We start from the raw sequence: 23,261 nt of genomic DNA, 5'->3' as shown, positions 1-23,261 counted from the left end.
AGTGAGAAGGGCATCAGTGGAGGGTCAGAGGAGGCATGCCCAGAACCAGAGCAGGGGAACAGCAAGTGTGGGCACAGGCCCCCTCTTGGGCTTTCTCATTCTGATGGCACCTCCTTAGTTTTCCCAGGGAATGCACATGCCTCCTCCTGCCTAGCCTCTGTGCCTGCAGCCCCTGCCCCTGCCCCCCACAGCTGTCACAAGTGCAGCCGCAGTGGTTCCCCACCCACGTGGCTCAATGGCCAAATATAGAAATGATTCAGTCAGCGGCAGGGGAGCAGCCAGCAGGCTGCCCAGAGTTCTCTTGGGACCTGAGGGTGGAAAGGATGAAAATAGGGTCTCTGCCCCACCCCCATAGCCTTCTCTCCCATATTCAAGCCAAGACAGGAACAGAGGGGTTAAAGGACTTAGCAGGTGGGAGTCCCACAGAGGTTGGACTCCTAGGGATTACAGGAAACAGGGGCCACTGGCACAAAATAGCTGAGGCCTTGGAGAACACAGGCTGGGCATTGGGGCAGGCAGGGAGCTCTGACCTGCTAGGATACCTGTAATTCAGGGAGGAGGCTGGCTTGTCATTCCCCACTTCTAAAGTTCACCAAGGAGGACACGGGCAGACCTGGTAGATCCATACATAGCCTCTACCTCTGTGTAGAGCACAGACTGACAAAGGAACCCAGGGTCCACATTCAGAAGAGGGTGGAAAGGGTGCTTTCAGGGCTAGACCTTGTATGAGGTAATGCACTCATGGCTGGTAATCTGCTTCCTTGGTTTAGGTAATTACCCATTGCTGGTGCTACCAGAAGTCACCAGCCAGGTGAGTATACACATCCAGTGATGCTTGAAGCCCAGTGGTCACAGACAAAGGAAGGCAGAATGTGAACAACAGCATGCAGCTGAGAGTTTCTCTGCTTATCAGTTTCCAACCTCCCTGCCCACTGCTAGGCCACTGGCTTCATCAGTTCCCAGAGGGTGCATCTTCAGGTCTCCCACTGCATGAGAGCTCTGAAGCCATGTAAAGACCCCAACACAGTGGTGGGTACCCTGGAGACCTCCGCAAGCAGTAATTCCCTTCCTGTTTCATGCCTTTCTAGAGATTTTACAGGGGCAGCCTCCTATACACCTCCAACAGGAGAGGACAGGAGGGTCAGGACCCAGTATGAGTGAGAGGTCAGACACAGGCTTCTGAATGGGGTTAGGCCAACAGGGGAAACAGAGTTCTGATGAAATAGGCAAAAATCGGTGGGGGGGGGGCAAATTAGGAGGAGACAGAGAAGCACCTAGAAAACCCCAGAACTCACAGCCATCTCCAGAGGAGCCATAGTTCAAGCCAGCATGCGCTAGACACACACACACACACACACGCACGCACGCACGCACGCACGCACACACACACAAGACATGGGAACAGGCAGACCTAGGGCACATACACATGGCATACACATGCTCCCAGAAATGAAAGAGGACATGAACTCTATTTATTGGGATTCTTTCTTCTCGTTGGACCAATGTGGAAAGTAGTGGTCTAGCAGTCCACACTCCCTGCATCAGAGTGGCGAGGGTGAAGAAAGGCTGCCACTCCAGTTTGATTAGAGCTGTCCTGGTGGATGCGAATAACAGCAATTTCTCCTAGCCAGTGTTCCAGAGCCCCTTTGCCCTGAATGCTCTGGGCTAGGAGGCTGAAAGGGCCCCAAAGTCCCACCCTACCTCTCCAAACTCAAAATCTGGGCCTACATTCCCTCTATATCCTCAATCAGTCACTCACATTCAAAAAAACTGAAAAGCCCCAAAGAGGAGACGAGGCTGGAGGAGAGCTCCCTGTGAAGAGGTGATCCAGTAGGGATGAGCAGTATGGGGCTGGGAGGGCTAGTAGTATAGGGCTTACCCTCTATGTATAAGGCTCTGGCCTTGGATTTCATTATGAGAGAGAGAGAGAGAGAGAGAGAGAGAGAGAGAGAGAGAGAGAGAGAGAGAGAGAGCGCTCAGTACCCTGGGATGGTCTCAGCTCTGCAGACTGCCAGAACCAGGCCTCAGGAGATCTGGGGTACGGTTAAACCAAGACCAGTCAGACAACCTTGGGTATGACACCACTCTTGGGGTCTCTACTGTGATGGAGCCTGCAAACCTGGATTTCAGGATTGAGATCATGGATGAGATGAACTCTAAAAAGGAAAAAGCACCCTAAGGTGGCAGAGAAGGCATTACCTTCATGCTGCACAAAGGAAAGCTTGAGGGTAGAGTTTGAAAAGCTCCTTTTTAACACAGCTATACCACCCTAAATGTACCTGATCACATCCAAAAAGTTCCTTCCAAGAAAGGTGATAGAAAAGTTCCCAAGAGGTGAGGCCAGGCCAAACACTTGTGAGGTGCTGGCTATTTGGCCTCACCCAGCCTTCCAAAATCCTCTTGGTCATTCTGACAACTGAGAAGCTGGCTTTGGAGTTACCAGTCTTTTTCCAGTCACTGCAAACCAGGTGTCAGGTAGCAACTCCATTTCCTCTGACGAAATCACACACAAAGCTGGCTGGAGATAAGTCCAGAGAGGTGTGCCAAGCAGAAACCCCTCAAGGGCTGTCCAGGGCCTCCTACCCACTCCACCCACTGCACAAGCCAGTGAGCAGAAGAAACTCTAGAGTAGCCACATGGGGACACCTGGCTTTTCTGGCTCCAGGGCCAGCTTTAAATAGTGCAATTATCATCTAAGCCGAGCAGAAGCCTCAACTCCCACACTCACAAGTCTTGATTCAGAGGTGAAAGTGCCAGCCCTGAAAGCCAGCATTTGCAAGAGGCTTTGGGGGGGGGGGAGCAGGCTGTGAAATAGCAGAAGGTGGTTCTAAAGAGAGAGAGAGAGAGAGAGAAAGTGTGTCAAACAAGAGGGATGAGCACTCCAGTCTGATGCTCTGGCTGGCCACATTCACACCGGCCTGGCTCCCTACTGCCCTACCAGATGGCAGGCCGCACCAGTTGCCTTAGTTTAGCAAAGGCTACCGGGCCACAGCAAAGCTGCTTGGAACTATGCTCATGCATAGACTAAGCAGATCATGAGCTGGACAAAGAGGGAACATCAGGATAGGAGCCCTTTAAGAGTCACTGGACAAAAGAAGGGTCATACACTCCCTAGTCCCTAGACTGAGGGAGGGTGGAGGGGTCTAAGGAAATGCAGAGGTGGTGACCCAGGAAAAGGATAATGGCTGCTGCTATGATTTATCAGTGTTTACCATGTGTCAGGATGGCGTTACTTTAATTCTCACAGTTCCTTGCAAGGAAGATATAATCCCTCTTCCCATGTCTCAGATGTGAGAAGTAGGACTCAGCATTATGTAAGCAAGTCTCCACAGCTAGTAAAATGAAGAATCAGGACTAACTCCAGAGGTAGAAGGTAGAGGAAGATTCTTTCAGGCATCATGTCTTCCCCAAAGAACTAGAGCTTCTTGGAGTGGCCTTTCCCACGTGGCGATGGTGGCCTGTGGAGAGCTAGTTTGGGCCCTTCCTCTACTTCTCCTCAAGCTTCGGAAGGCCTCTGCCATCAGGGTTCAAGGTAGTCACTTCCCTACTAGCATGACCTGTGTCCAGTGTTCCATCCATGTACCAACTCTCTTCCTCCTGCCTTGGATGGCTCCATACCCTGTAAGCCCTCTCCCTGGGCTTACACCACCCACCCTCTTGAATACTCCACACATCTGAGTCACAGCTCCCCTTATTCTCTGGATTTCAGACACAGTACCCCAGGGGCACAAAGTTGCAGCTGCTCATGCCTCAGGCTGCTCACCTGTCCTTCCCTTTCATCCAGAAACTTCTCTTCTTCCCCTGTCCAGGTCATTGCTCCCAAGCAGGCCAGTCTCCATTCATCCTCTCCCTCACAGGTCTAATTCAGTCTCCTCCCCAACTGTATCCAGCCTTGCCTACTCACCTGCTCCAGAATCCACTTACTGCTTGCATCCTTCTGAGCCTTACTTGGTCTTCGTCTTGCTTCCCCAGATCAGTCTAATGAACTCGGATTGTCCACCTAAATTCACTACATATACCACTCTGTCCACAGAGCCTTTTCTGATTCCCTCCAATGGTGAAGTGTGCCCTTTACATGCCTATATTTACACCTCTTTCTGCAACTTCCTTTACATCATCTATATCTACAGATGGTAGGAAAGAACCACACCCTAGCTGGGCATGGTGGTGCACCCTTTTAATCCCAGCATTTGGGAGGCAGAGGCAGGCAGATCTCTGTGAGTTCAGGCCAGCCTGGCCTACATAGCAAGTTCCAGGCCAGCTAGAGCTACAGGGAGACCCTGTCTCAAAAAAACCTTTAAAAAAAAAAAAAAAAGAACCACACCTTAGTCAGCCGACATGGGGTCCTCACATGAAAGGAACTGAGCATACATGTGGTACTGAGTGATTTCTAGAAAATTCATACCGGACAGACTTCAAAGAGAAAGAACTCCCAGTAGGAAAACCTGATCCAAGGCCCAGGAATAGGGTCATTTAATTTGTCCTCTGAAAGCTAAATAGCTTCCGAGAGCAACCTGGGGCCATTTCTCTCAACAGGCAGACTCTGGAGCAGGGTTCTCCCTGGATATTTGTGTGGACCAGGAAAGATACTCACCCTCTCTGAATCCTGTGAGACAGAGTGATAGCAGTACCCACCTCAGACAGCTGGCAGAGAATTACAAGTCACCATCCATGAAGTACAGAACCTACTTCCTGGCAATATACATTCTCTGTGTTAACTCTTAACACCAAAGCCCTCAAGGCTGTGTCCATCCAAAATACCCTAAGAAAATCAAAATCCATCTGACTTCAGGAAGCCATTCCCAAAGAATAAAGTCTTGGACAAGTTTTGCTTAGGAGATATTCACTGCTTGGCACAAACCCTTCAGAAGCATCCAGAGTTCTCTGCACCACCTATAAGACCAGCAATGAAACTTTGCTTCTCTGAGCATCAGGTTTCCAAGTCTGGTAAAGGACATAACACACAACCCACTTCAGGGATCTCACAAGTTGTTGTGGGGCCTATAGGAGACAACAGCAAAGAAGCAGCTCTGAAAAGTAACAAAAGTGACAGACGCACAGCTTAGTTAGCATTAGCATCAGCTTCAGCCTCAGCACTCAGCTTCCCCAACCAACACATTCAGGGAGGCACAAGGGAGGCACTGGCTGGCCCAACAAGCTCCCCTGAGTTCGAGTCTCTAAAGTCCATCTCTCCAGGTACTCCCCAGAAGGCAGATATAGACCCCCTCTCCCCCAAATACTCCCTATCTCCTGGGTTAGCACACAATGTACTGTTCAAACCAGGTCCCTCTTGAAAGTCAAGGGAGGTACTGCAAGAAATCACACCAGGACACAGGTGTAAACCTGACAGTTTAGGACTAACATCAAAGACTAGAGAACAAGGGAGGACCATATGCATCTGTGATCCCCACAAAATACTTCCTGTGATACCCAAATTCCAGTGATCATTATTCCTCTCTAATTTCAAAAACTGCAAACTAGACTTTATGATGGAGTCTTCAAGAGCAGCCAGGGTTCAGGAGTGATGCAGTGTGACAAACTCAAAGGGCTCTTGTGTTGGATAGCTTCAATTGTCAACTTGACACCTGGGAAGAGGGAAACTCAATTGGGGAATTTCCTCCGTGGACTAGCCCAACCAGAGGCCATGTGTGAGGCATTTTCTTAATTGCTAATTAATATGGGAGGGCCCAGACCAACATGGGTACTGCCACCCCTGAGCAGGTGGTCCTGAGTTATATAAGAAAACAGACTTGAGTACAGGCCAGGGGAACAAGCCAGTAAGTAGTGTTCCTCTGTGGTCTAACTCAGGTCCTACCTCTAGATTCCTGTTTGAGCCTTTGCCCTGGCTTCCTTCATTGAAGGACTATACTGTAAGCTGGAATAAACTCCAAGTTGCTTTTGGTCAGTGTTTTATCATAGCAATAGAAACCAAATTAGAGTAGCTCTGAACTCTTCTTTAAAAAAAACAAAAAAAACTTTTTTATTTATTGTGTATATATGATATGTGTGTGAGAGTGGTGTGAGGTCAGAGGGTAACTTTTGGGAGTCAATTCTGTCTTCCACTGTGGGATCTGGGGATCAAACTCAGGTCAGCAGGCCAGCACGGCAAGCATCTGCAACCACTGGGCCAACTCGCCAGCCTGTGAACTCCTTTTACTTACTTCAATCTCACTGACTCCAAGTCTGTCCATTTCACGGGACACTTGATTCTTGTTTCATATGTACAAAAGGGTTGTAAGTGTAAAAGAAGTTAGAAAATTCCTGGTTTAAGTACTGTCTATAGTACTTCCTAGTACAATTCTTTTTTGCTAAAATAAAAGTACCTGTCAGAGAGTATGAACATGGATGCAACAGAGCAGTAGACCTGCGGTGGCTACATGGGTAACAGAGTCTGCCAGCCATTTTCCAAATTCCAGACATCTTGTAGAGATCATATATTTACCCAAGCCAAGATGTCAGGCTGTATCACTAAGCCCAACACACAGTTTTTCTTGACCTTACATTATTCAGTACAATAATTCTAGGCATATTAAACAGAGCCACTAATTGAAACAAATGGTTTTCAAAAGAAGAAACAAATGTAATGTGTATGGTGTATTTGGAGAATAAAAATCTGTCAAAGCCTGGGATCTGTGTAGAAGAAAAACTCAACAGGATACTCTGGCATTAGGAAAAAAATAAATGATCAGAAGTCGCTCTGTTAGTAAGTCAGCCTTAAGATTAAGGTGCTATCACATTGCAGAAAACAGTACTAGTCAAGAGTGCTAGGTGTCAGGGTATGAAACATTCAGAGAACTGAACTACTGTGAGAAATGTAGGCATCATAAAAAGTACATGGTCAAAAAAGTGTGTGTTTATAAAAAAAGAGGTGGGGGAATCACATGTCTTTATGTAATCCAGTGTATGAGTATGTAGTCATAAGAACTCATTGTACATATGTAGTCATGAAATACAGGTGGAGAATGGGAATGTGTATACGAGTATGGTCATAACAGGGTCCTAAATGTGTGCTTGAAAGCAAGTGGGTATATATGAAAGTGTGTGGTTGTAATTCTGTGTCAGAGCTCAGGACTGTATGTTATGGTATATGAGTATACGCAATCATAAGAACGAAGGAAAACAGGCATATGATTCTAGCAATCACAAAATCCTGTATACTTCTAGCCAGGCATGGTGGCACACGCCTTTAATCCCAGCACTCAGAAGGCAGAGGCAGGCTGATCTCTGTGAGTTCAAGGCCAGCCTGGTCTACATAGAGAGTTCCAGGCCAAAAAAAAGACCAAAAAAAAAAAAAAAAAAAAAAAGAAGAAGAAGAAAGAAAAAGAAAAAAATCCTGTATACATCTAAGACCATAGTGGGACCATGAAAGTCATCCATGCATATGTTTATGATCGTAAAAGTGCACTGCTTGTCATGAAAGAGTGCAAATGCCTGGCCTTGAACATGTGTAAGAATATCTGAGAGGGAAAGGAAAAAGGGATGGGGTGAAAGAACAGAAAACTCTACTAGGTACTTTATTCCACATAGGGCCAAAAATTTTAGACATGCCACAACTGACCTTGAGTGAGCTGAGGTCATGGGAACGGGCCAACCCTTCTTTTGGTTCCCTCCACCCATTAGGGATGCACTGAAGGGTGCAAGTTCAGGGATCTATGTCCATGACAGAAGGCTAGGCTCACCGCATGTATTTTCCAGAATGTCTAACAAACATCCTGAACCAATCTTTGGCCTGGCCAGGCTTCCTAGGCCTTCTACTCTCAGCAGCACTCCTAAGTCAGACTTGGGAAAGCATTCTTCTAACATAGCTGCCAAGGTTCACTGTACCTAGCATCTTCCACTCAATCACCCACCATAGCTGCACATTTCCTACTCTGTGTTCCCTTCACAATATCTTTACTTGATTTTCTCTTAAGAACAAGGATCTTACTATATCATTACTCTATGGAATGTTTTCTTAAAGTGAACGGAAACCTATCTCCTCTTTGAAATGACAATCATCCGGCTAGAGAGATGACTCAGGGGTTAAGAGCACTGGCTGCTCTTGCGAGGACTCAAGTTTGATTCCCAGCACCCACATGGCGGCTAACAATTGTCCATAAATCCGGTTCCAGAGGATCCAATACCCTCTTCTGACCTCCACAGGCATTTCACAACATGGCATGGGTGCACTTACACACATGCAGGCAATATGCTCACACATAAAAATAAAAATGAAATGAAAATTATCTATCCTAAAACAATGGTCATGAAGGTACATCAGATACCCACAGAACTGCATACTTATAATTCTAGCACTTAGGATGTAGAGGCAAAAAGATAATTAATTCAAGGTCATCCTCAACTATATAGCAAGTTTGAGGCTACCCTGGGCTACCTGAGACACTATCTCAAAAAAAAAAAACACCCCACAAAAACAGATATATACAGAATTTATGAGAAACCAACTCATTGGCTGGGCAATATAGTAACAAAGGCCTCTAAATGCACCAACTACATCATCTAACAGTTAAAAATTTATTTCATTCAGCCTTATGTACTTAAAAAAAATCTCTATACAATGATATGTTATAGATTTATACAATTTTTAAATGCATATAATATATACTAAATCTATACATTCAGAGGATTGTTCAGGGTTATAAACCTAAACCCAAATACTCAGCTTTATGACAGACTTGGGAATTTTTACATTATCAACTGCTAATTTCCCCAATGGAATGTAACAATACGGTACTGAGTCCCCAAGGGCTCCTGTGCTCCAGGTTAAATATTCTTAATTGCAAGGAGATCCTGCTTCATAGAACCCAGGGGACCAGAGACAGATCTCTTCAATTCAATCCAAGAATCACTCATTGAGTGATTTCCATAAATGTAGTACCACTATAGATAAAGACTTATATGATGCATCTCAGCCCCAGAAAGATCACAAGCTACTTAGAAGAACATAGACATACCTATAATTGTTGGAGAGCAATACATAGTAGCATTTGACCAAATAGTATTGTTTCTGGCCTAGCCTGGCGTCAGTGCTAAGCACCACTTAAGTATGACGAACTGAATTAGGTGGTAGCAGTATCTCCAGCTCTCAGAAGGAAGTGGCCTAAGCCAAGGCTTCTGGGCTCCCAACTGAAAGGCAGGCAGTTGACCTGTGCTACAGATGACTTATGGGAAAGCAGGAAACACTTGAGGGAGCCCCCCCTCCCCCAAGCTGTAGCACCCAAGCCTATCTGCAGGCTAAGTACAGAGCCAGGTAGCAGTCATGCTTGCATTGTGAGGCAGTGGCTGGGTGAGGACAAGAGCACAGTCTTCAGGGTCTGCTGGCCCTGAGTTTCGTATCACCCTCCCTGAGGGCTGCTTGACCCACTACTGCTTCCCCCAGCTGTGCCCCCATTGACATTCTCAGTTCTCCAAGGCCTCTTCCAAGTTCAGCAATACTGAGCCCTTCACAGAGTGAAGAATTCAAAGGGGTCATGGTCCTGGGCATATGGTCCTCAACATAGGACCACAGTCCCTCTGAGTTCTTTACTCTGCTGGCCACCCGAAGTGCCACACTCCTGTGAGCCAGCACCGTATGCCCTCCAGAGCTAATTATAGGTCAGTGAGCTAGCAGGCCAGAGCAGAGACAGATGGTAACTTATGTGGTTGCAATATACACTTGTCTTTCCCTCTGACCCCACTCCCTCCTCTCCTTTTCTCCCAATTCCCCACATGGGACCCAATTTTGAGGCAGCTTTTACTTTCTCAATCTTCTTTACTGATCATCTCCAGCACACATGTATGCAGACATACACACACACACACACACACACACACACACACAACCCTCTATACTACCAGTCAGCACAGCCTACCTTGTTTACAGAACAAATCCCCTACCAACTCAAACACAGTAGAGCCCTTCTAGGCCCAAGTGAGAGTATCCTTGGCTTTACAAGGCCTCAGAGGTAATGCCCCTGTATCTTAACAGCCCCTTTGGTCACCAGCTTCCTGGCCCTCCTGAGTCTTCACTCCTGCCATCTCAGCCCAACTACTCAGTTCTATCTCTGCTATACTTGGAGTGTCAGAAAAGACCCACAGGTATCCCTTAGAACTCTTTCCAACCCTAAGATTTCAACTGTCAACTCAGAAAGGAGACCCAGGAGCCTGCCTGTTTGCCTGCCCTATCCTGTCCCTCCAATCCCTCCTTTACAAGCCAGCTGCTGGGTCACAGCTCATACACATGAGTCATGACATGCTCAGCAGCACAGACCCAAGCATCTCTAGATGAGAGCTCCCTCAGGCCAGCTTCACATGCCCATCCATTTTCCAGAGATGGTGTCTCCTACTGTACAGAGTGTCTAGGGCACTCCTGGCCCCAGTCAGCATTGTACTATTCACCATCTTGTTACTTAGAGACATCATTTCTCAGGAAGCCTCCTCAGGCCTCAGCACAAAATCTGAGAAAATAACTGATGGAAACTATCCAAGCTGTCCTTTTGGCTAAGGACAACCTGGCTAGTTGAACAGTGGTAAGGATTACACAGAATGAAACCCAGATGGGCTTTCTTTCACTAGTCCACTAGCAATGTAATAACTAAATTGTGTATAGGAGGGGGGTGCTAACAATGCCTACTATGTATGCCTACTTTGGATATCTTTCAGCTTGCCCCAAGGCCTTAAACTGCTTTTAGATTACCAAGTATCCAGCATGGTGTCTGACATGTAGTAGGTGGCCAATAAATGTTTACTGACTAGTAAACAAACTACTAAGTTCCAGTTACCACAACTCTGGAAAGGACTGCAGAAGTCCCTGAAATCTCAGAAGCAATCTCTTTAAGCTCACAACAGGAGGGAATCAAGCTAAGCACTGCCTTCTTACCCATTTGCTTTCCACAAACAAATGAACAGCTGCCTCAACTCCCCTCCTCTACGAGCACATCTCTCTTCAAAGGTGACATCAGCATCTAGTGGCACTTGGTCCTGGATCCCTCCTCCTTCTCAAAGAAAACCACCCACACCACGTTTCCAAGTCCTCCAGCACGACCTCCCTACCCACCATAAAAACCTCTAACATCCATGCTGGAAAACACTCCTACTGCAATTCACAAATCAGCTCCTCACTCCCACCCCGACTCCAGTTCAGGAATCTCTATTAGGGCTGTCTTTTCCTGTTGCGCCCACCCTCATCCCCACCCCCACTGGCCCCCGGCTGGCCGCTCTTCTACCCTACCGCCTGGCACTGCAGAGATGGGGGTATCTCTGGCACAGCCTGACACCCCGATTGTTCCAGGTTTGGAAAGCTGGAGATAGTAGACAAGGGCATGAGACATGGGAATGATGAAGACCCCCGGGAAGAACGAAGACCTGAGCCCCTCACAGGCGCTTGCCCAAAGGAGCAGAGTTGGCCCCCTAGCCGAGAGGCGCTTTTGCTGTGACTCTCCTGGAGCGGATGTGGAGGCGCAGTCCACCCAACTCCCACCGGGAGACCAGCCAGTTCAGCCCCCTCCCAGGGAGCCGATGGAGCCAAGGGTGAACTCCACGCCCGCCCAGCAAAACGGGCATCGCCCCCATCCTCATCTCCAAGGGCACAGGGCACTGCAAAGAGACGGGCAGCAGAACAGCTCAGTGGAGACGCATTCTGACTAAAGGGAGCCGTCTCCCAAGGCGCACTGAGACCCCTCCCCAAACTGTGCAGGGGAGCTGGGAAAGGGGGCATCCTCCCCCGGTGCAGGGGCTCTGGGTGCTCACCTGCTGGCAATCGCGGAAGGCCCAGCAGCAGGCAGATTGCTCGGAGGCAGCAGGGCGCCGCCCCCGACCTCGGCAGCGTGACAAGGCCGAGGCAAGCGCGCAAAGGTATCTGCAGCCTCTGCTGCCAGTCCGCCAGCCTCGAGGACCCGCCCCCTTCCTCCGCGATACCCCGGCCCCACCCCCCAAGGGTGGAGCCTGGCCACTTCTCCGGAGGCCACGCCTCCCAACCTAGCACTTCCCCCCCCCCCCCGGTTCGCACGTGACCTGGGCGCTGCTTTGATGCTGTGCGCCATCTTAGTTGGGCCTGAGAGCACCAATGCTTAACCTGGTCAGGGCCAGGTCTAGGGAGCACACATCCTGCAAAACCACCCCACCACTGAAATCACCTTTCCCAAGTCTAACCTGTTCCCTAAATGGCCAGTGGTTTGTCACCTTCCACACCAGTTCTATCCCACACATTTTCCAAGTGGAGAAATTTGAAACCCAAACACATTCTTGGTAGTATGCTCGTCAGTGAATTTTGTCACTTGCTTTTAGGCATGACTGTCCTAACACTGTTTCTATAAAATGAAGTGTTTGTCTATGATGTACATAGTATGAAAACAGCTTCAAATGCCAAAATTCCTGAGCAACAAATTTTAGCTAAACCTACTTTCCTGAATTGCTTCCTTTCTCTGCCCCCATGGCTATTACTGTCTTTCCATCTGGTTTGTAAAGTTTCATTACAGTGCCTTTTCAAATCCTTTACAAATACCCAGTATGCACTGTTAGAAGTGTGAAGAACTTTTATATACATGCAATGTATACAAAGTCATTTATACACATTTATATATACACACTCTAGAACAGCAAAGACTCAGGTTCGGGTCAGTGACACATGCAGTCTTTCATTTATTTTCTGCCAATATATTAAACATTTCCTTACATCTTTAGAAGGCAAGGAAATATAATTCTGATGAGGCGTAAAGCTAAACGAATTGTTTGATCCTCTGAGCAAGAGTACAATTTAAAGTGGGATTATTAGGCAGTTTTTAACCTGGAGTCCACGAAGTTCCAGGTGATCTAGTTTTTACTAAAAGGCAATCCTCCCTTCTTTACATCCTTTCATTAACAAAACATAATGGCAGAAGAGGCAACTCAGCCAAAGCAGAGGAAGGCTGAAGTTATTACTACTACACCCACTTTACCAAGTGTTTGGCCATGTTAAAAGAACAGCAGAGGCAATAACTTCAGAAACAAAATAAAATACCATCATACCATGGAGACTGACCCAAAAATTCAGAGGTTGTGCCAGAAAATAATTAAGCCACATTTATTTCACCCCTTTTAAGATAAATCCTAAATGGGAGACACAATCCAGAAGAACAACTTCCCCCCACTACTCCATGGCATCTTTTGTTTAGGTTATTAGGGATTCTGCTTCTTCTGCTCCCAAGAGGCAACTCTGGATTGCAGAGATCTGTGAAATGCTTACTTAGTCCTTGGGCTTTTGCGTTATTTCTGTCAATTCAGTACCCTAATTCTCTTTTTTACTGACCCAGACCTACTTTCTGTGTGACCAGCTTTAGTACTGCCCTCAACGTGGGGTAAGGCTGTCAGCAGCAGTATCAAACAGATGCTTCTTGAGAATGGTCTTTAAATAGCATGGGGTGGGGAGGATGGTAAGAAAAAAATAACACATCAATTTAGCAGCTTCGCTCACAATATCTGCCCCCACAAGATTTTCATGTTTAAAGCATACTGTCTTTGCTGGATGTGCTGGCTCACACCTGTAATCCCAACACTTGGGTGGCTGAGGTCAGACAATTTTAAGTTCAAGGCCAACCTGGGCTATATAGCAAGGACCCTGTCTTAAAAAGACTAGATAGGTATCTGGGGGATGGGGAGAGTCTGTTGCAGTGCTAAGGCTGAACTCTGGGCCTGGAGAATAAGAATACTGTCTTAATGCCTACCTCCTGACCACATCCAGGTGGGGAAAGTAAGCAACAGGGTATTCTTAGCAAAGCAAAACAAAACAAAAAACCCACCCATGATCCTCTTCTCAGAGCATGCTGAAGACAGAAAGTCCAAGGAGGATATCAGCATTTCTGCATGGATAGAAGGCCAGGCTCCTGTAGACACAGGATGATAACGAAGGTACCAAAGTACAGGACAGGGCAGAGAAATGTCACTAAGGACTTCAGAGTTAAAGGCTGGCTTCAACATGTAATACATTTTTGAAAACAACTTTTATCGTAATACCTTTCTAAATGAAAATGCCACAAATCTTCCTAAAATACCTGTTTTACCTTTTACTTAATGCATATTTGTGCATTTTACTTAATGCATATTCAAACATCCTTTTCCTTAAAAAAAAAAATATTGTGCTCTGCCTATTCCTTTTTACCACTATCTACCTACCACAAGAAAAATGAGACTGGCCTTTTAAGTTGTGGTATAGCAAAAAAGTCCTGGGTGGGACTCCTAGCTCTGTGTGTTGGCAGTTCTGGCCTTGGGTAGTCACTGATTCAGCTTCTCAACCATAAAATGGGAAAGGTTTTCGCCTACCTTGCAAGACAGAAGGATTAGAGACACTATGTAAAGATCCTAGAACAGTACCAAGGGCACATAATCATTATCATCACTATCAGTCTCATGCAACAAAACAACCCAAAGATACAAAAATCAACAAAACAATACTTATGTAATAAATATCCAAAAATTATTTTTTAAAAAAGATGCACAAGTCAGTCTTACAAGATTCTGACAACCCTGTCACCTGCTTTATTTCTGAAGAAGGGTAAAGGGAAAGAAAAAAAAAATAGTCACTTGAATTTGAGGGGCAGCAACATTGGAACAATCATTTTTAGCCTCTGGGTTCCTCTGATTCATAAGGGAAATTTCCTTGCTTGAAGATTTAAGAGTTTAATTTTCCCTAAAGTAAGATCATCCAATTTTGCTGAGATAAAAGAATAAAGAACAAACTCAACAGCACCAAATGGGGTATAACACAGAAAATGGGGCCAGGTTTCTCCTTTCAAATGCAAATTTTTACATTAAAATGTTTATAAATCGTAGTTATTTTTCCTCTTGATTCAACCTTTGCTACCTCCTGTAATAGGAGCCCCAGGAACCCAAACAGCATGTGCATTACTAATCAGATACACAATCCAACTGCCCCTTCCAAACCGAATCTGATTACTAAGGGAATGGACTCAGAGCTGTTCCAAGGGACGAGAAGCAGTAACTATGCTCTCAGGGAGAATGGATACTGCGGATGCCACCAGTCAAAGAGTCGAACACTGTGCACTGGGTCCAGGATGACTTGCACACCCTGTTCACTGCGCAGATTCCGACTACCACGGACAGGAGAATCTTGGAACACCAATCTCACTCGATGATGCCGCATGTCCGTACTCACATTAATGGTAAACTAGAAGAGAAAAGCAAATTTAGTCCTTAATTTAATCTTGGTTTCCTTGGGCTTTCCTTAAGGCAGTCTATATATAATAAACCCTGAATAGGTCACAAGAGTCATCTCTAAGTTATATAACACCAACACCTTTGTAAAGATGCAAAAAATTAAAGGTGATTTTATAAGGGCTTCTCAGCTTCATATATCTAAACTATGCTAAAGAAACTCTCAGATGGGTGAATAAATTAAGATATATGCACATAATTTATCACAAACACCAATTTTTCAATTGTGTTACATGTATAGGATAATGATGGAACTCTGAAGGGACACTGTTGAACAAGTCAAGCAAGATGTTATGAAACCTAAATCTGATCCAACTTCTTGTAAAAAAAAAAAAAAAAATCTCCAACTAGGTCTATAGAATTAGAATGGAGTCATGGATAATGAATACAGTGAAATTATTAGCACAGCTTAACCTGAACACAGGTAACAGCAGCATTATGATACACCTTCAACCTACAAAACTATTTTATAAGAATATATACATGAACACATTAACGAACACATTTTAGAAAGTTCCCAGGTTACTTGCAGTAAAAGGATAGTGGCAGTCTAAGTCACCTCTACTTTCTCCATATATTTATGCATAATACAAGTTCATATGAGCACGTTATTTATCAAAGAAAATAAAGCTATTTCATCATGAAGAGGAACCTATGCATCTCTGAACATAAGCTTACAACAGAAGACAAATGACAAATAACATGAACTTTTTGGTTGCCAAGCCAATTAAATTCTTTTAAAACATGGAAAATATAAGACACAGGCACATTGTTCACTAATTCAATTCTTAGCCAAGTTTGGAATAGTCAAGAGCATACACAAAAGACAGAGCTGCCAAGCATGGCAATACACGCCTTAAATGCCAGCACTTGGGAGGCAGAGGCAGACACATCTCTGTGAGTTAAAAAACAAAGCAAGGGGGGGGGGGAGCTGCAGGAAACAACAGAGGCCTTGCTCCCGTTGTCTCCCCGTCCCGCAACGCACAACCCCGGGATGCACCCCCGCCCCCTACCCCTGTCACCATGGCTAACAAGGAAGCAGCCTTTGATAACACAGTGGAGGAACGTGTGACCAATGAGGAATATAAAATATGGAAAAGAACACCCCTTTTCTCTATGATTTGGTGATGATCCATGACCCATGCCCTGGAGTGGCCCAGCTTAACTGCTCAGTGGCTTCCAGATGTAACCAAACCTGAAGGAAAAGATTTCAGCATTCATCAACTTGTGCTGGGGACACACATATTGGATGAACAAAACCACCTTGTGACAGCTAGTGTCCAGCTCCCTAATGACGGTACTCAGTTTGATGCATCACACTACAACAGTGAAAAAAGAGAATTTGGAGGCTTTGTCTCTCTCTGTCAGTGGCAAAATTGAAATAGAAATCAAGATCAACCATGAAGGAGAAGTAAACAGGGCCTGTTACATGCCCCAGAACCCTTGCATCATTGCAACAAAGACTCCATCCAGTGATGTTCTTGATTCTGATTACACAAAGCATCCATCTAAACCAGATCCTTCTGGGGAGAGCAACCCAGACTTGCGTCTCCGTGGACATCAGAAGGAAGGCTATAGGTTTTCTTGGAACCCAAATCTCAGTGGGCACTTGTTTAGTGCTTCAGATGACCATACCATCTGTCTATGGGACATTAGTGTAGTTCCAAAAAAAGGCAAAGTGGTAGATGCAAAGACCATCTTTACAGGACATACAGCAGTAGTAGATGTTTCCTGGCATCTGCTTCACTCATAAGTCTCTGGGTCAGTTGCTGATGATCAGAAACTTATGATTTGGGTTTGGGTCAGTTGCTGACGACCAGAAACATGATTTGGGATACTCGTTCCAACAATACTTCCAAACCAAGCCATGTGGTTTGCTGAAGTGAACTGCCTGTCTTTCAATCCTTATAGTGAGTTCATTCTTGTCACTGGATCAGCTGACAAGACTGTTGCCTTGTGGGATCTGAGAAATTAGAAACTCAAGTTGCATTCCTTTGAATCACATAAGGATGAAATAATCCAAGTTCAGTGGTCACCTCACAATGAGACTATTTTGGCTTCCAGTGGTACTGATCGTAGACCGAATGCCTTGGATGTGAGTAAAATTGGAGAGGAACAGTCCCCAGAAGATGCAGAAGAGGGCCTACCAGGGTTGTTATTCATGGTGGTGACACTGCTAAGATCTCTGATTTCTCCTGGAATCCCAATGAACCTTGGGTGATTTGTTCTCTATCAGAAGACAATATCATGCAAATGGCACAGAACATTTATAATGATGAAGACCCTGAAGGAAGTGTGGATCCAGAAGGACAAGGGTCCTAGACACTATCTACACTTGTGATTTTAGACTCCCCTTGCTTTCCTCTGAACCCGGAGATAATGATTTAACAGTGGTTTTGAGACAAGGACTTTGTTCATCCATCACTCCATAATAGGTGCCACCAGTAATGCTACAAGCCCAAGCAGTGGGTGTTTTCTAAACCTTAACTAGGGGTCTTCATTCAAAAAAAGCCACAGACATATTTAAATTTTCTTCAGGAATTTTCTAGTGAAAAACCCAGGTCTAAAATAGTTTCAGAAATGGGGTGTAATATGTGTGATATTTTTCTTCTTAAGCTATAGCCCCAATTTTTTCAGACTCTTAAGTAATAGCTAGAGTGAATAAGGAATAGAGCCAAGTGAGGTAGGTGTCTAAGCCATGAAGTATAAATATTACAAGATGTCATTTTTATTCAGAAATTAGGGGAGGTTTACGTTATATAAATTCCTACTCTACAGTCTTCATGCCTGACTTTCCAGGATGTATTTTCCCACATAGCCCAGTCATTTATTGGTTTCTTCAGTTAAGACCACACGTTCTTCCTTCCCCATATATTTTGCTTGTTAGTGTATTTCCTGAGCTGTTTTCATATTATTCTTTTCCTTTCTGTGAAATAGTTTTTGTTATTTTTTTTTTTTTTTTTAAATTTGGGAACACCAAGTTGGAAAGATGTATGTTTTTGCCTAGCAGTTCTACCACAGGGGAGCTGCCAAGTTGAGAAGAGTGATTTGATAGTTTGTGTTTGTTTTTAAAATTAAATTAGTCCTTGATAAGAGTTGCTATTGTTTTTTAGGGGTTAGTCCTTGACCACTATAGTTTGATGCCATTTCCATTTTGGTTGACCTGTCTCACCATCAGGCCTGTTGCTCTCCATGACTGTATGTAAGTGCTTATAATGGAATAAATTGCTTTTCTATATTTAAAAAAAAAAAAAAAAAAAAAAAAGGACAGAGCCAGTGGCCCTATATTTTAATATTCCATTTGTAATAGCTCATGAATGTTCAAGGTGCTGATGGGCAAAAACACACTCTTTATTACAGAGAACAGCCAGTCAAAACTTTAGACAGAATTAACTTCTCCCCATATCTTTCTATTGCTAATATGCAAGTCTGATTTCAGATTTTTAAGAATTTGTTTTATTTAGGAAAGATGTTTCTCTTTCCTTTCTTTATTCTTTTATGGGCCCTATTTTGGGGTGGGAGGAGGTGCAGCTGTGTATTACTCTGGTTTTAAGATTTTGTGGACAGATGGCTCAGCTGTTAAGAAAAATGACTGCTCTTGGAGAGGATCTGGGTTCGATTTCCAGCACCCACATGGCAGCTAACAGACATTCATATCTCCAGTTTCAGGAGATCCGATGCCCTCTTCTCACCTCCTCAGGTAATGCATGACACAGGTGCACTTACACATACAGGCAATACACTCCTACACATAAAATAAAGTAAGTTTAAAAAAAAAAAGATTTTATTATTCTTCAGAGGTTTCGTCCCAGTGGTTAAATCTACAATTCCTTCTTTAAATCATAGGTATAGTAAGAATCTATGAAGAACTGAATCCTCACTTACCAGGGTAAATATCATTCCCATGACAATAGGAATAAAGATGAAATTGAGGGTGGTAACCTGCAGTAGGCAGCAGTCCTGGTCTGGATTGGTATGAACATCTTCATACTGAACAGGAGGTTGCAACCGTTCCATACATTTGCTTTTTAATCTAGGAGACTAAAGAGAGTTAAAAATTAATCTAGTGGCATACAGGAAATATTTGTCTTTAAGAGACTGCCAAGTAAAATCCAACACTAAACTACTAAAGCTAATACAATTTTTCTGTCATCTTTTTTTTTTTAATTTTTATTTATTTTTTGTATGTGTGTAATGCCTACATGTTTGTAAGTGCACCCATGTGGTGCAATGCCCGCGGAGGACAGAAGAGGCTGTTGGACCCCCAGGGACTGGAGTTACAAACAGCTGTTAACTGCCATGTGAGTGCTGGGATTCGAACCCGGGTCTTCTGCAAGAACAATCAGTGTTCTTAACTGCTGAGCCATCTCTCCAGCCCCTCTGTCATCTTTTTTGTATATATACTGGTTTCTATTCAAAGATCAGAAACAATCTGCCCTTTAAGAAAAGGAAAAGCATATTTGGGTTAGTAAATATAGCAATGGGCTTATGTTTCATTAACTAGGATTCCCATCATCTGACAAGAAATGGAAACAAAGCCTCCAAAAGTATCTGCTACACAAAAGAGACAGGTGTAGAATGACCTCCAAATTCCAGGCAACATAAAACAAGGGATTCCCAAGTCTCAGGACTAAAGAGACTCTCAGCATTCATTTTCCTGCAGTAACTCTGGTCTCTACGTCTTGTCCCACTTCTCCACTGCTAGGGCTGCCCCTCTCAGTGGAGAAAGGTCCTGCAGCAAACTTTCTGGCAAGTGTCTAATTGACATTACAGACCATATCTCACAAATGCAAAGCACAAGAGACAAATTTCTTCCCCAGAACTATGTTTTTAAAATAAATTAATGGGAAATTATTATTTACTTTATTTGTGGGGCAAGATGGATAAGCAGTAAAAGTGCTAACCCGCCTGTCAGCAGATGAAGGCTAACTGTACTTACAATGTCTCACCAGTGTGCTAAGTAGAGGAGACAAGCTTCAGGGGGAAAAAAATGAAGCCGCTGAGGATAAAGAGCAAAGACAAAGCAGATGCTCACTGTGGTCCAGATCACAAGTAGAGACAGAAAAAAGGCAGACAGAATGGATGAACGTGTTTGAAAATTCTTTTTGGCAATCCCTTTCCAAATCACCTCAGATATAAACCCATATAAATTATCACTGTTCACAAACTTACAATTTTTAATTTATTTATTTCATGTGTGTGCACACACATGCAACAGCATCTGTGTGGAGGTCAGAGAACATCTTGTGGGAATCAGTTTTCACCTTCCACCATGTGGGTCCTGGGGATTAAGTCATCAAGCTTGGTGGCAAGAGTCCTTACCTGCTAAGCCATCACACCAGCCTGAAAGTTTTTAATTTTTGAACCAAAAAAACTATGCAAATAATTTCAGTACACTACTAAAATGTTCCTTTTTTCACTTTTTAAATTTACGGAGGCTGGAGAGATGGCTCAGGAGTTAAGAGTACGTGTTACTCCTGCAGAGGACCAGGGTTCGAGTCCCAGCACCCACATGGTGGCTAACAACCATCTGTAACTCCAGTACCAGGGGATCTGATACCCTCTTCTGACCTTTGTAGGCACTGTACAACACGGGTGCGCTTACACACACGCAGGCAATACACTCATACACACAAATAAAAATAACAAAAAATTTAAATTTTCATACAAAAAACTCCATGACACATTCAACCATATTATGCCACATTTTCCCCTCCTTCCTCTCATTTTAAGTATCTATATACTTAAAAATCACACACGCATTGGAAAGAGGTACAAAACCCTCTGGAAGGAACACAAGACAGTATACCCTTAATAATTAATAATAAAAAGTAAAATTAATAATTTAAATTAATAAATTAATAAATTAAATTAATATAAATGAATTAATATAAAATAATTTAAGTTAAATTAAAATTAATAATAAAAATTAGTAGTAAAAAGTAAAAATGAAAATATACAAATATAATAGCATCACCATACATAGTAGGCTAGGGATATAGCTCAGTGATAAAGTATTTGCCTACAGTGCACAGGAGGGGAAAGAAGGGGAAGAGAAGAGAAAGAGGGCAGGAGATTAGCGATAACTTACCATTATCTAATAGCCACAACATAATCAATTTTCCTCAACTGCCCCCAATATGTTGGTGTGTGTTTATGTGTATTCACATGTGTACACGTGCATGTGGAGGCCAGAGATCAATATCAGGTGCCTTCCTCTATCATCCTCCACCTCATTTTTTCAGAGTCTCTTACTGAACCTGGAGATCTCCAATTGGCTAGACTGGTTGGCCAATGAGCTCCAGGGATCAGTCTCCACCTTCTCAATAGTGGGGTTACAGCAGAGCACTACCACATCCTGCTATTACCTGAGTGCTAGGGATCCAAATGCCAGTCTTCATGCTTACGGCAGGCAGACATTTTACCCACTAAGCCACCACCCCAGTCCCCCATAGTGTCTTCTGTAGTTCTCTTCTCTGATCCAGGAACCACTCAAGGTTTCCCTTGGGTAAGAACCAAAAATTGCTCTTCCCACCCCCACATCCAGTATAAAACAGCTCCTCTTAGGCTGGACATTATAGTGCACACCTTTAATCCCAGCTCTCAAGAGGCAGACAGGTCTCTGAATCCCAGACCATCCAGAGCTACATAGTGAAACCTTGCCTCAAGAAGGAAGAAAAAAAAAAAATTCCTCTTTTTCATGATTATAAGTTTTGATATATACTATTTGGTTTTTAATAATGTCATTTCATGCCTAATATTATGGTTTGAGCCCAGCGCAGTGGCGCATGCCTTTAATCCCAGCACTCAGGAGGCAGAGGCAGGCGGATCTCTGTGAGTTCAAGGCCAGACTGGTCTACATAGCGAGTTCCAGGCCAGCTGTGGCTACAGGGAGACCCTGTCTATCTGAAAGACAAAGAGAAGCATACCTGTTTTTTGAACTTGAAGTTGAATTCCCACATTGGTTCCTGTCTGTTCCCAACAATCTTTCTGCACCAGAAAAGTAAGCACTGTAAGAAAAGTAAAAATAAACTAAGGGGACAGGGACATCAAAACAGTCTATAAAGTACCAAAAATAATCATCAAAAATATCTCTGACCGCTCTAAAGCCAACTATAGTCCCAATGTTGAGGATTTACTCTGGCACACACAGACCCCCAGCTTGACACTGGTGCAACATGGAAAGACAATCACAGAGCTATTCTGGAAGGAGAAGAGGGACCAATATAAGTCAACCTCAGAGACTATTAAGATCATCCCACTGTTTTCATCTTTAAGGACAGAAATACAGTATTTTAGAGACTGGGGCATTTTCTGATTCAACAGGCCACTGTTCTACATTAAAATATAGAGGCAGCACGTAGCCACCAGGCAAGATGGTAACAAGGCCATAAAAAGGCAAGGAGGGCTAGCCCTATAATAGGAATAAGTCACTCAGGACCTTCTGGGAGCAGACAGCCAATATGGAAACCACAGAGCCAGCTGAATTCAGTCTAGAATAAGTCCCTCAATGAAAAGTCAGGCTACAGCTAAGGTTAAGCACAAGAAGTGAAGTACCTCCCAGGGGACAAGGGGTGGGTCGTCCGCCGTGCCAGCTGTCCTGCCCTTCAGACATGCCCTGTACGTTCTGCTGTTCCATCAAAAATAATGGGCTTGGCTTTAAGGGGAAAACACTTCTGCTGCCATCACAACGGCTCCAGTGTCCCACACAAGCTATGCTACTGAAAAGAGAGAGAGGGGAATCAAATACGAAAAGCTAGAGTCCAGAAACATGGGACAACTTCCTTTAGGCATGCTGGCAACTCCCTGAATGCCACACGATTATGGGCATGTAAGTGGTGAGGCCATGCATGAGGCATCTGCCACTGCAGGTCCCACACCCTCTTCAGAAGATCACTACCAAGGCAAAAAGAGGCAGCCAGATAGCCTGTGCTTACTACCTGGATTAAGAGCTTAATTTTCAATCCACTTTGGCTTTCACAATCTACTTTAAAAAAAAAAAAAAAAAAAAAAACCCCCAAAAAAAAAAAAAAAAAAACCCCCTAAAATTTCTGGGGTCATTCAAAAAACTCAAT

The 23,261-nt window shown here is 44.2% G+C and overlaps 2 protein-coding genes and 1 pseudogene across 3 annotated transcripts in view; 1 reads left to right on the top strand and 2 right to left on the bottom strand.

Moving 5' to 3' along the window:
• The window catches only part of Ppfia4 (PTPRF interacting protein alpha 4), a 51,961-nt gene extending 40,098 nt beyond the window's left edge, over positions 1-11,863 (bottom strand). For both annotated transcript variants that reach the window (XR_607176.2, XM_008830343.2), the window contains exon 1: positions 11,728-11,863. The gene's annotated coding sequence lies outside the window, so the exon portion shown is untranslated. The remainder of the gene's footprint in view (positions 1-11,727) is intronic.
• Positions 11,864-12,588: 725 nt separating this feature from the next.
• The window catches only part of Tmem183a (transmembrane protein 183A), a 22,247-nt gene continuing 11,574 nt past the window's right edge, over positions 12,589-23,261 (bottom strand). Inside the window, 3 exon segments of the mRNA XM_008830341.3 lie at positions 12,589-15,139; positions 19,072-19,227; positions 22,116-22,196. Coding sequence (XP_008828563.2) covers positions 14,954-15,139; positions 19,072-19,227; positions 22,116-22,196 — 423 coding nt within the window. The 3' untranslated portion in view covers positions 12,589-14,953.
• On the top strand, positions 15,146-19,062 carry LOC103731851 (annotated as a pseudogene).

This window comes from Nannospalax galili, unplaced genomic scaffold, assembly GCF_000622305.1.
Source record: "Nannospalax galili isolate Female #2095 unplaced genomic scaffold, S.galili_v1.0 scaffold113, whole genome shotgun sequence".
Classification (NCBI taxonomy): domain Eukaryota; kingdom Metazoa; phylum Chordata; class Mammalia; order Rodentia; family Spalacidae; genus Nannospalax; species Nannospalax galili.
The sequence above is the reverse complement of the archived record's forward strand: the minus strand, read 5'-3'. Positions and strand labels throughout refer to the sequence as shown.